This window comes from Trichechus manatus, unplaced genomic scaffold, assembly GCF_000243295.1.
Source record: "Trichechus manatus latirostris isolate Lorelei unplaced genomic scaffold, TriManLat1.0 scaffold00157, whole genome shotgun sequence".
NCBI lineage: Eukaryota > Metazoa > Chordata > Mammalia > Sirenia > Trichechidae > Trichechus > Trichechus manatus.
Genome location: NW_004444093.1, coordinates 5,255,845 through 5,269,285, shown reverse-complemented (window position 1 = coordinate 5,269,285; position 13,441 = coordinate 5,255,845). Strand labels below are relative to the sequence as shown.

Here is a 13,441-nt window from a genome sequence, read left to right as displayed (position 1 = left end):
CCTGAGAACTCAGGAAGTCTGCAGAAATGGCCACTGGATGCCCATCATCCTTTCGTCCTGTTAACAAGTCTGGTCATCTGGTCATCGTTAGCGCTCCTTGCCCAGGGCCTTGGGAGTTTCCTTTACGGCAACAACCAAATGTGTACAGATTGTAATTCTGAAATGCCTGCAGTGGAAAAGGGAAGGGGTGTCCATTCGGAGCTGTGGGCTCCAGGCCCGGGGTGGGCCTGCAGCATGGTTCCTTCTGCTCTAAGCTATGTGGACTTGACCTGCTTCACAGCAGATCAGAGCGTGCCTTAGTAGGAAAGGCCGACAGTCCTGAAACATGAGTTCATCCTCCCTGTGGCTCTTCGTGTCCCAGATTCGGGAGCTCAGTGGGTCGTGTGTACTCACCAGCCCCATGTGGGCGCATTACCAGGAACACTGTAACAGCTCACACCTGAGCATTCACTGCACGCTAGCATGGGTCTATCAAAAATCTGCAGCCTGGGCTTGGCCAGCTGGACAGGCAGCAAAGGCACACGCCTCTGACCACACCCAGGCTGCCCGCTGAGATCTGCAGCCCAAGAGAGAGAGATGGATCTCATTGCGTTCTTGATGGTTGGCCTCAAGCAAAGTGGGCACTGGCTGACCCAACCAGCCTGCCGTCACATCCCTCAAGCCAAAAGGTGGGGTGGCCTTCCCTCAAACAGTTGTCAATTGTTAAATGTCCCCTTGGGAGATCAGTTGCTTTTTGTCACGATGGAAATGGGATATTAGATTTTCTGCAAGTTCAACATGAACAAATTAACTGGTTTTTGTTACCAGTCTCATTCAGTCAAGAGAAAGGGTGTGAGGGTACACTGCAAGACGATGTTCTGAGGTTAGATAATGACACTGCCCCCAACACCACATGCTTCGTGGCTTCCACCAACAAATGTATATACCTCCTGCCCTCACTTCTGTGACCCTGCAATCATCCTCTACCCATCACCCTCTCACCATCATCTCTCTTGCTTTTCTTCACTTGAAAACATGCTCAGAACTCAATAACCTAAAAAGCAAAAGCAAAATGCTACATTTCATCCACTTGTCTATTAACTGTGAGTCAGCCACCTGCTGGGTGCCACACTCAGCTGTGCTGGGAACACCATGGGGAACAGGCAGGACCTACCCACTGCTCCCAGGACCTTGCAGTGCAGAGCAAGCAGAATTCAAAAGTCCAGGAATAAGCAACCTACAATGTGACACCACAAACGGTAGTCAAGTACAGGTGGTTAGGCCTGAATGCCACTGTGTTCGAGAACAGCTGGGAGGGAACAGCAGTTGTAGGCACTCGGTGGCTTGGGCCTGGGGAGTGAGGGACTGCAGCAGGAGCAGGGGGGCAGCCAGGTGAGGTAAGGGTGACGGGACCTGTTTCAAATGAGCCAGGTTTATGTTTTGTAAAGATCTGTCACTACAGATTTGAGAAAGAACTAGCAGGGGTGGGGGAGTGGAGTGGAGGCAGGTGGGAAACCCTGCGTGAAAAGAGTGGGGCCAGGAAGGGAGGAGTGGAGGCTGAGAGGGGATAGGCCCAGAATGCTTGGGAGGTAGACCCAACCAGCCAGGCTGGACAAAGCCTAGAAACAGGCTCCAGGAGCTGTCCTGATTTGTTTCTGCCCTGACTCCCCCGACTGCCCCTGACTGATTACCCAATATGGCTGCCAGCAGGGACCCTGTGTTCCATTCCTCCAGGAGAGCCGTCCACTTTGAGGTCTACACCCTGGCATTATCAGGCTCTGCATAGTACATAACCTGTGGGGCCCTGAGTGGGGTGGCCTAGGCAGCTGAAATGACATTTTACATCTCATTTCCACTGACTGCCAGGGACTCTGACACAGCATAAGGTGTCTGGCCTGCAGACCTTCATGCTGTCTGCTCAGAACACACATTTGTGGCCCTTGGTGGGACATTTGCCTCCTCACCCTTTAAGACCGTTTTCTCCCTGGCGACCTGGGTAGGTACCCTTTCTGACAGGTAAAGTTTCCTAGTTAGGATTTGTCCCCCTGCTGCCCTCCTGTGTCCCATCTCCTCTTTCTCTCCTTTGCACTCTCTTTGCCCCACCAGGAGTTGCTGAACACACTGGGTGCACAGGGACCTGGGCTGAACAAATTCCTGAGTTCACCATTCTCAGTACAACTCAGGTGATTAACAGTCTTGTCCATCTTGAGAAATTTAAGGTATTAATTATCCCATTAAGTTACTTTTTTAAAAACCAGGATTTTTTTACTCTTTAAACTTTTCAGACATTGACAGCTTTTGAGGAGTTCCCTTCTGAATGCCAAAAAGAAAAAAACTGCAGAAACACAGGCCATGGAAACATTTAGATATCTGTGATAGTTGTGTGTCAACTTGGCTGGGACATGATTCTCAGTGGGTCGGTAGTTATGATGTAGTTTGGTAGCTAAATGATGATTTAATCACTTTCATAATGAGATCTGATATAGTCACCTCCATAATGAGATCTGTTAGGAGCAGTCAGTTGAAAGGGAGTTTCCTTGGGGGTGCAGCCTACATCCAGCATAGATGGACTTTCTGGCAAAGCTTGTTGGCTTTTGATCACCCTGGATCCTGTAGCTGGCTCCTGTTCACCTTATCTCTGGTTCTTGGGACTTGAGCTAGCAGCTAATCTGCTGATCTTGGGATTGGTCATCCTCCACAGCCTGTGAGCCGGACACCTGCTGTCTGACCTTCGATCTTGGGTTCACCAGCCCCTCCAGCTACATGAGTCAGAAGCCTCCAGCCTGACCTATGAGCTTGGGACTTTCCAGCCTCTAACTGCATGAGCCATTTCCTTGATATAAATCTCTCTGTATATATGCTTCACTGATTTTGCTTCTCCAGAGAACGCAGCCCAGACCACACCAGGATCATTTTCAACTAAGCAACATTAGTCACTTGTGTTAGATGAGAAAATGCAACATAGGACATTTGAGAAGGTTCTGATATGGCTCAACACTCCTGATACTTATGCTGGGGAAAAGGCCTCTGTGTGTCAGGGAAAGAGGAGAGTGGTTAATATATTTTAACTGAACAATAAACTGTCACCTAAACTTACCAGAAGAAAGGAAATAACAAAGATCAGAGCAGAAATAAATCAGAAAGAAAAAATAATCGAGAATCAACAAAACCAGAAGTTCTTTGAAAAGATCAATAAAACTGACAAACTTTTAGCTAGACTGACAAAAGAGAAAAAATGCAAATAGTCAAAATAAACGAAAGAGGAGACATTATAACTGACCCGATGGAAGTAAAGATAATTATGACAGAATATTATAAATAAATGTATGGCAACAAACTGGATAACTCAGATGAAACTGATAAATTCTTGGAAGCGCACAACCTACCCAAACTGACTCAAAGGGAAATAGAAAATATCAACAGACCCATAATAAGTGAAGAAATGGAGTCAGTGATCAAAAACCTCCCAACAAAAAAATGTCCTGGACCAGACAGATGGCTTCACTGGGTAATTCTACCATTTAGAGAGGAATTGACACCAATCCTGTTTAAACTCTTCCAAAAGATAGATAAGGAAGGAATACTCCCTAATTCATTCTATGAAGTAAACATAATCCTTATACCTAATTCATTCTATGAAGTAAACATAACTCTTACACCAAAACCAGACAAAGACACAGGAAAGAAAACTGCAAGCCAATATTCATTATGAATTTAGATGCAAAAACTCAACAAAAAATACTAGCTAACAGAATCCAACAGCATATTAATAGAGTCATACACCATGACCAAGTGAGATTTATTCCAGGAATGGAGGGACAGTTCAACATTAGAAAATCAATCAATGTAGTATATCACATCAATAGAACAACAACAACAACAAAAATCACATGATCATTTCTATGGATGCAGAAAAAGCATTTAATAAAATCCAACACCCTTGTTTGATTAAAACTTCCAAGAAGATTGGAATGGAAGGGAAGTTCCTCAGTATGATTCAGGGCATATATGAAAAGCCAACAACCAACATTATACTTAATGGAGAAAGATTGAGAGGTTTCCCCTTGAAATCAGGAATAAGACAAAGGTACCCACTCTCACCACTTCTATTCAATATTAGAAGTCCTAGCCAGAGCAGTAAAGACAAGACAAAGAAATAAAAGGTATCCAGATTGGAAAAGAAGTAAATTTATCTCTATTCACCGGTGACATGATTTTACATATAGAAGATCCCAAAAAGTCCGCAAGAAAGCTTCTAGAGCTAATTGAGGAATTTAGCAAAGCTGCAGAGTACAAGGTCAACAAACAAAAATCAGTTTGAGTTTCTATACACCAGCAATGAGAAATCTGAAACGGAAATTAGGGAAATGATTCGATTTACAGTAACATATGAGAAAATAAAAGTACCTAGGAATAAATTTAATGAGGGATGTGAAAAACGTAACAATGAAAATTATAAAAGACTTAAAATGGAAAGATATTCTGTGTTCATGGATTGCAAACCAATATTGTTAATGTCAGTACTACCCAAAGTGATTTATAGATTCAATGAAATCCCAATAAAAATTCCAACAACCTTCTTTACAAAAATGGAAAAACTAATCCTCAACTTTATATGGAATGGCAAGAGGCCCCGAATAACTAAAGCAATGTTGAAAAGAAGAACAAAGCAGGAGGACTCACACTTCCTGATTTTAAAACATACAGGTACAGTAATCAAAACAGCCTAGTATTGGTATAAGTGTAGACACACAGAACAATGGAATAGAATTGAGAATCCAGAAATAAACCCATATATACTGTCAGCTGGTTTTTGACAAGGGCACTGTGATGGTTAAGATTGTGTGTCAACTTGGCTGGGCCGTGATTCTATATATGTTTATATATATATATATATGTATATATATATGTTTGTATATGATCACTCCCATGATGGAATCTGCTGTTGAGTAGCCAGTCAGTTGAAAGACAGTTTCCTTGTGGGTGTGGCCTGCATCCAAATATATTATGGCTTTTTGCTCTGCTCTGGGTCCTGCGGCTGCCTCCTGTTCATCTGACCTCTGGTTCTTGAGACTTTAGCTTTCAGCTTATCTGCCAGTCTTGGGATTCATCAGTCTTCACAGCCTGTGAGCAAGAGCCCTGCTCTCTGACTTGCCAATCTTGGGTTTGCCAGCCCCTGCGGCTATGTGAATCCAGAGAAGCCTCTATCCTGATCCACGGACTTGGGATGTTCCAGCCTCTACAATTGCATGAGCCATTTCCTTGATATAAATCTATCTATCTATATCTATCTATATCTATATCTATTTATCTATATATATGTATTTATATGCTTTACGGGTTTTGCTTCTCGAGAGAACCCAGTCTAAGACAGGTGCTAAGTCTGTTCAGTGGAGAAAGAAGAGTCTCTTCAAAAAGCAATCTGTCAGACCATAAAAATTTTCTGTAATAATAAAAATGTCAAATTACATTAAAGAAGAAGAAAGATCTCAAATCCGTAACTTCACTTTACACTGTAAAAACTAGAAAAAGAAGAGCAAACTAAACCCAAAGCTAGGAGAAAGAAGAAAATAATAAAGATCAGAACAGGGAAAAATGAAGTAGAGGAGAGAAAAACAATAGAGAAATCAGTGAAACCAAAAGTTGGCTCTTTGAAAACTTCAACAAAATCGACAAACCTTTACCTAAACCAAGAAAAAGAGAAGACTCAAATTACTAAAATCAGAAATGAGTGTGAGGACATTACTACCAACCTTACAAAAATAAAAAAGATTATAAAGGAATACTGTGAACATTGTAAGCCAACAAATTAGGTAACCTACATAAAATGGACAAATTCCTAGAAACACACAAATTACCAAAACTGGTACAAGAACAAATAGAGAATCTGAGCAGATCTACAAGAGATTGAATCAGTCATCAGAAACCTCCCAACAAAGAAAAGTCTAGAACCATATGACTTCGTTGGTATACTCTACCAAACATTTACAGAATTAACACCAATTTTTCTCAAATTCTTTCAAAAAATCAAGGAAACACTTTGACTCATTCTCTGAAGTCAGCATTACCCTGATATCAAAGACAAAGACACCACAAGAAAACTACAGACAAATATCCCTTACAAATATAGATTCAAAAATCCTCAACAAAATAAGAGCAAATGAAAACCAACACCATATTAAAAGGATTATTTATACACCATGACCAAGTGAGATTCATCCCAGGAATGCAAGGATGTTTCAACATAAGAAAATCAATCAATATAATACACCATATTAATAGATGTAAGGATAAAAAAACACACGATCATCTCAATGGATACAGAAAAAGCATTTGACAAAGTCCAATACCCTTTCATTAAAAAAAAAAAAACAAAAAACTCCCGAAAACAGGCATAGAGGGGAACTTCCTCAACATGATAAAGGACAGTTGTGAAAAACCCAGCTAACATCATACTCAATGGTGAAAGACTGGCAGCTTTCTCCTAAGAAAAGGAACAAAATGATACCCATTTTCACTACTGCTATTCTATACTGTATAGGAAGTTCTAGCCAGAGCAATTAGGCAAGAAAGAGATAAAAGGCATCAAATTGGAATGGAAGAAGTAAAACTATCTCTATTCACAGATGACATGATTCTACATGTAGAAAAACCCAGAGAATCCACCAAAAAAAACCTACTAGAATTACTAGATGAATTTGGCAAAGTTGCAGGGTACAAGAGCGACATACAAAAATCACTTGGGTTTCTATTCACCAGCCGTGACCAATGTAAAAAAAAAAAAAAAATCAGAAAACAATTCCATTTACAGTAGCATCTAAAATAATAAAATACCTAGGAATAAATTTAACCAAGGACGTGAAAGAATTATACACTCAAAACTACAAAATTTGCTAAATTAGAAAAGCTCTAAATAAATGAAAAGACACCGCATGTTCATAGATTGGAAGATTTAATATTGTTAAGATGGTAATGCTACCCAAAGTGATCTACAGACTCAACATAATCTCTCAAAATTCCAATGGCCAGCAGCTCTGCCCCTCATGGCCGTGTGAAGCAGTGTGTGTGTATGTGTTCGGGGGTCGCCATCGCCGCCCTGGGAAGATGGCAGTGGTGACTGAGGTGGTGCCGGGACTGGGACATGACCTGGGCTGGGAGGCCAGTTCTGGGGGCTGCCTTGGCTGTTTCTGCTGATTTTCCCACTGCTGCTGCTGCTGCCCTGGGCAGCCGAGGCCTGGTGGTGCTTGCCGAGGCCTCAGCTGAGGTCAAGGAATGTGACCAGCCCTGTGTCAACAGCAGTCACTGCAACCGTGGCACTGGCCAGAGCATCTGTGCCCCCCCACCCCCCAGCTAGGTGGGCGAGCCATGCCAGCACTTCTGGACTGCTTCAGACTAACTGGATCTTCAGGGTTTGTAACCAATGGATCTGGAAATTATAAATATGAGTGCACATGGCTCATTGAAGACAGCCAAAGAGAATAATAACACTTCATTTCAATTATTTTGCTACAGAGTGCTGTTGTTAGGTGCTGTCTAGTTGGTTTTGACTCCTAGCTACCCTCTGTACAACAGTATGAAACACTGCCCATTCCTGCACCATCCTCACAATTGTTATGCTTGAGTCCATTGTTGCAGCCACTGTGTCAATCCATTTTGCTGAGGGTCTTCCTCTTTTTCGCTTGCCTTCTACTTTACCAAGCATGATGTCTTTCTCCGGGGACTGATCCCTCCTGATAACATGTCCAAAGTATGTAAGATGTAGTCTTGCCATCCTTGCTTCTAAGGAGCATTCTGGCTGTACTTCTTCCAAGACAGATTTGTTACAGAGTGTTGTTGGGACCATTTATATGTTTATCATGGGAACTCAGTTTATTCACCGTTAGTTGCTGCCTTTAGTGGCCTCATCATTCCTGAGAGATGGCAGTGAGACTGTCCCCAAGATTGTTGCCACATCAGGTTATGCCCTGCTGCATTTTTTTTAGTGATACAGCTTATAATTTGACTGGATTCAATATCACTTACGGTTTGAACATGTGTCCAAATAATTGCTCAGGCTGAGGAGAATGTAAGATCAGTAACAGCAGCAACACGGTTCAGTGTGAATGTTACGAAAACTGGAAAGGTGAAGTATGTGATAGTCCTCACTGTGCAAATAACTGGGTTTACTCATCCAGGCATCTGCAATTCAAGTGGTTTCAGAGGTTGCTCATGCCTGTCAGAGTGGCAGGATCCTGCATGTTCAATTCCTGTACCAGCTAACCAGCCATTTTGGACTGAAGAGGAATGTTCTAACTTAAAGCTCCCCAGAGCATCTCACAAACTGGCATCGCTCGCCCACCCAGCTGGGGGCAGGGGCAGATGCTCTGGCCAGTGCCAGGGTTTCAGTGACTGCTGTTGACACAGGGCTGGTCACATTCCTTGACCTCAGCCGTGCAAGGCACTCTGCCACTTGGGCCATATGATCCGGCTGATCCAATGGTGCTTGAAGAGTCAGCGGCAGACAGAGATGCTGTTTGGAGTCTTTGGCAGGCCCGTATTGGTGAATCATGGCACAGACCCCTAGGATTTTGGAGCAAAGCCCTGCCATCCTCTGCAGATAACTACTCTCATTTTGAGACACAGCTTGCTACTGGGCCTTAGTAGAGACTGAACACTTAACTATGGGCCACCAAGTTACCATGTGGCCTGAGCTACCTATCATGAACTGGGTGTTGTCTCTCCCATGGAGCGATAAAGTCAGATGTGCACAGCAGCACTGCATCATTAAATGGAGTGGTGCAGTGGTTAAGAGCTACAGCTGCTAACCAAAAGTTTGGCAGTTTGAATCCACCAGCCGCTCCTTGGAAACCCTATGGGGCAGTTCTACTCTGTCCTATAGGGTCGCTAAGAGTCAGAATCAACTCAGTAGCAATGGGTTTGGTATATACGAGATCAGGCCTGAGCAGGACCTGAAGGCACAAGTAAGTTGCATAAAGAAGTGGCTCAAATGCCCATGGTCTCCACTCCTATCACATTACCTTCCATCTCCCAGTGTGCACCTATGGCCTCAGGGGGAGTTCCTATGATCAGTTGAGTGAGGAAGAGAAAACTCATGCCTGGTTTACAGATGGTTCTGCACGATATGTAGGCACCACTCAAAAGTGAACGGCAGCAGCACTACAGCTCCTTTCTGGGACCTCCCTGAAGGACAGTGGTGAAGGGAAGTCCTCCCAATGGGCAGAACACTGAGCAGGCCACCGCATTGTTCAAATTGCTATGAAAGAGAAATGGCCAGATGTGTGATTGTATACTGACTCATGGGCTGTGGCCAGTGGTTTGGCTGGATGGTCAAGGACTTGGAAGGACCATTATTGGAAAATTGAAGACAAGGAGGTATGGGGAAGAAGTATGTGGATAGACCTCTCTGAATGAGCCAAAGAAATGAAGATATTTGTGTCTTGTGTGAAAGCTCACCAAAGAGTGACCTCAGCAGAGGAGGGTTTTAACAATCAAGTGGATAGGATGACGTGTTCTGTGGAAATCAGTCATTTTCTATCCCTAGCCACTCCCATCATTGCCCAATGGGCTCATGAGCAAAGTAGCCCTAGTGGTAGGGATGGAGGTTATGCATGGGCTCAGTAACATGGACTTCCAGTCTTCATGGCCGACTTGGCTACAGCCCCTGTTGAGTGCCCAATCTGCCAGCAGCAGAGACGAACACTGAGTCCCCAAAATGGCATCATTCCTCGAGGTGATCAGCCAGTAACTTGGTGGCAGGTTGATTACATTGATTTGCTTCCATCATGGGAAGGGCAGTGTTTTGTTCTTACTGGACTAGACACTTAATCTGGATACAGATTTGCCTTCCCTCCATGCAATGCTTCTGCCAAAACTACCATTGATGGACTTACAGAATGCCTTATCCACCATCATCATATCCCACACAGCATTGCCTCAGATCAGGAGACTCACTTCACAGCAAATGAAATGCAGCAATGGGCTCATGGTCATGGAATTCAGTGGTCTCACCACGTTCCCCATCATCCTGAGGCAGCTGGCTTGACAGAACGATGGAATGGGCTTTTAAAGACACAGTTAGAGCACCAGCTAGGTAGCAATACGTAGCAGGGTTGGAGCAGTGTTCTCCGCGAGGATGTGTATGCTCTAAACCAGTGTCCAATATATGATACTGTTTCTCTCATAGCCAGGATTCATGGGTCCAGGAATTAAGGGGTGGAAATGGGAGTAGCACCACTTACTATTACCCCTAGTGACCCACTCACAAAATTTTTGCTTCCCTTCCTCTGGACCCTAAGTTCTATGGGTCTAGAGGTCTTGGTTCCAAAGGGAGGATGCTCACACCAGGAAATACAACACTGATTTCATTGAACTGGAAGTTAAGAATGCCACCCAGCCACTTTGGTCTCCTCTGCCTCTGGATCAACAGGCAAAGAAGGGAGTTACGGTATTGGCTGGTGTGATTGATCCTGATTACCAAGAGGAAATTTGATTGATATTACATAATGGAGGTAAAGAAGAGTATGTCTGGAAGACAAAAGATTCCCTTAGGGAGTCTCTTAGTATTACCATGCCCTATGATTAAAGTCAGTGGAAAACTACAGCAACCCAATTCCAACATGACTACTAATGGCTCAGACCCTTCAGGAATGAAGGTTTGGGTCACCCCACCAAGCAAAGAACCACAACCAGCTGAGGTGCTTGCTGAGGGTAAAGGGAATACAGAATGGGTGGTGGAAGAAGGTAGTTATAAATATCAGCTATGACCATGTGACCAGTTGTAGAAACAAGGACTATAATTGTTATGAGTATTTCTTCCTTGTATGTGTGCATCAGATATTTTTGTTTTCTTCACTTATAAAAATATAATTTGTAAACAGGGCTAATGCATTTTTCAGTTGTACATGCGTTAGTTGTATCATGTTATGTGCAAGTATGACTTTATAACTGTCTTTATTTAGAGATGTGTATGGGTCCAAGTTGAGCAGGGATGTACTGTGATAGTTAAGGTTTTGTGTCAACTTGGCTGGGCCATGATTCTTAGTGGTTCGGCAGTTATGATGTGGTTCAGTAGCTATGTAATGATGTAATCACCTCCATAATGATATCTGATATAATGCAATCACCTCCATGATGAGATCTGTTATGAGCAGCCAATCAGTTGAAAAGGAGTTTCCTTGGGGATGTAGCCTGCATCCAACATAGATAGACTTCCTAGCAAAGTTCATTGGCTTTGTTTGCTCTGGATTCTGCAGCTGGCTCCTGTTCATCTGACCTCCAGTTCTTGGGACTTGAGCTAGCAGTTTACCTGCTGTTCTTGGGATTTGTCAGCTTCTGCAGCCTGTGAGCCAGAGGTCTGCTGTCTGACCTGCTGATCATGGGTTCAGCAGCCCCTGCACCTATGTGAGTCAGGAGAAGCCTCCAGCCTAACCCACAGACTTGGGACTTCCCAGCTTCTGCAACCTCGTGAGCCATTTCCTTGATATAATACTCTCTCTATATATATATTTATACCCTTCATTAGTTTTGCTTCTCTAGAGAACCTAGCCTAAGACAATATATCCATAGGCGTATGTACATACAGGTATGTGTGTGCATGCATGTATATCCATATTCATATATATATATTAACCACATAGGGGACACAGTTACAGATGCTTCTTAGACATAACCAAATACCTCGCAAGATTGGTGTTATGGGTTTGAAGGTTTAGGACTATAATCTTGTGGGACAACTCAGTTAACAGGCATAATATAGTTCATAACGTGTATGTTCTACATCTCAATGTGTTAAATAGTGTCTAGGGTCTTAAAAGCTTGTGAGCAGCTAAGATACAACCATTGATTTCTACTCGTCCGTAACAAGAGAGAAAAAAGGAAACCAGACTCAGAGAAGAAAGTCTACAGAACTAAGAGTCTACCCATATTACGAACTCATCTACCCTGAGACCAGAAGAACTAGATGGTGCCTGGCTACCAATATCGACTCTTCTGATCAGGGCCACAATAGATGGATCCTGATAGAAGGGGAGAAAAATGTGGAACAGTACTCAAATTCTTAAAAAGTCCAGACTTCCTGGACTGGTTAAGACTAGAGGACTCCCCAAGACTATCTCCCTGAGATACCCTTTAAACCTTAAAGAGAAATTATCCCTTGAGATCACCTTTTAGCTAAATAACAGACTGGCTCATAAAATAAGGAGTATCACCCGTGAGTAATGAATGCCTTTAGAAAATCATCTATTTGAGGCCAAATGGTCAAAAATTGGTCTCAAGCAAAGATGAGAAGGTAAGAGGGCAGGAAAACTAGAGTACTGGAAATGGTACAACCAGAATGGAATTAACGAGATTGATGACATAATGTGAAAAATGTAACCAATATCACCGAATAATTTGTGTAAAAATTGTTAGATGGGAACCTAATTTGCTGTGTAAACTTTCACTTTAAACACAATAAAATATTATTAAAAAAAAAAAAAAAAGACCTACCGGAAACGTAGATGGTTCTCTAACCTTTAAGTTGGAGGATGCATTATGTCAGTGGGTACTCACCCCGGCGCGGGGGTTGAGGGGAGGGCGCTCTTCCGGCTCAAGTTCCATCTCGCCCCCCACAGGTCATTCCACCCTCAGTTGCTCACCCCGCCCCTCGAACGCCCAGGCCCCGCCCCCAGCCGGCCGCTCTGCCCCTCGAACGCCCAGGCGCCGCCCCCAGCAGGCCGTACTGCCCCCTGGGCTGCGCCAGTTCCCATGGGGACAGGGCGCTGGGACTGGGCGGCCGGACGACATAGCCGGCGTGCAGCGGCGGAGGCGGTGGCGACATGAGCGGGGCTGGGGCGGCAGCCAGGCCGCGGCCCACCAGCTCGGGCGCACCGAGCTCCCGGGGCGCGACACGCCCGCGCCAGCGCCTGCCTCCGGGCCTTGCGCACCTGGCGCCGCACAGCCAGCATCTGGGGCTCGGCGAGGCGCAGAAGCGGGTTTTGGACCTTGAGAAGAGCCTGCAGTTCCTGCAGCAGCAGCACTCGGAGACGCTGGTCAAGCTCCACGAGGAGATCGACCACCTGAAGCGGGAGAACAAGGGTGAGTGCGGCTGCGGCCGGGCGGCGCCCTCGGCCTGGAGCCGGTTCTCACCTCCGGGTGCCGGGGCTGGGGCGCCCGGGAGGTGAAATGCTGTGGGTCTTCGCCATGAAAACACAACGCGTCAACCCTAAAAAACGGCCAGGGCTTAGGGTGGACACGGGGCGGCAAACCCTACCCTGGTCCTGCCACAAGGGCTCCAGAAACCCCAGTCATGGTGGGCAGGGCCCTCCGCCCCACTGCCCACCCGTCGTGTCCGGTCTTCTGAGGGTTTCATCGGAGGGAAAACTGTCTGCCAGCCTCCTCTCTAGGCCAGGGCCAGGCCCACCTACTTTTTTTAAACAACTTTTTTTTTTTTTTTTTTAATATTTTATTGTACTTCAGGTGAAGG

At 44.6% G+C, this 13,441-nt stretch overlaps 1 protein-coding gene across 1 annotated transcript in view; it reads left to right on the top strand.

Moving 5' to 3' along the window:
- The first annotated feature begins 12,794 nt into the window (after positions 1 to 12,794).
- Positions 12,795 to 13,441, top strand: part of LOC101353186 (coiled-coil domain-containing protein 74B) — a 7,330-nt gene continuing 6,683 nt past the window's right edge. The window contains exon 1 of the mRNA XM_023740538.1: positions 12,795 to 13,053. Coding sequence (XP_023596306.1) covers positions 12,795 to 13,053 — 259 coding nt within the window. The remainder of the gene's footprint in view (positions 13,054 to 13,441) is intronic.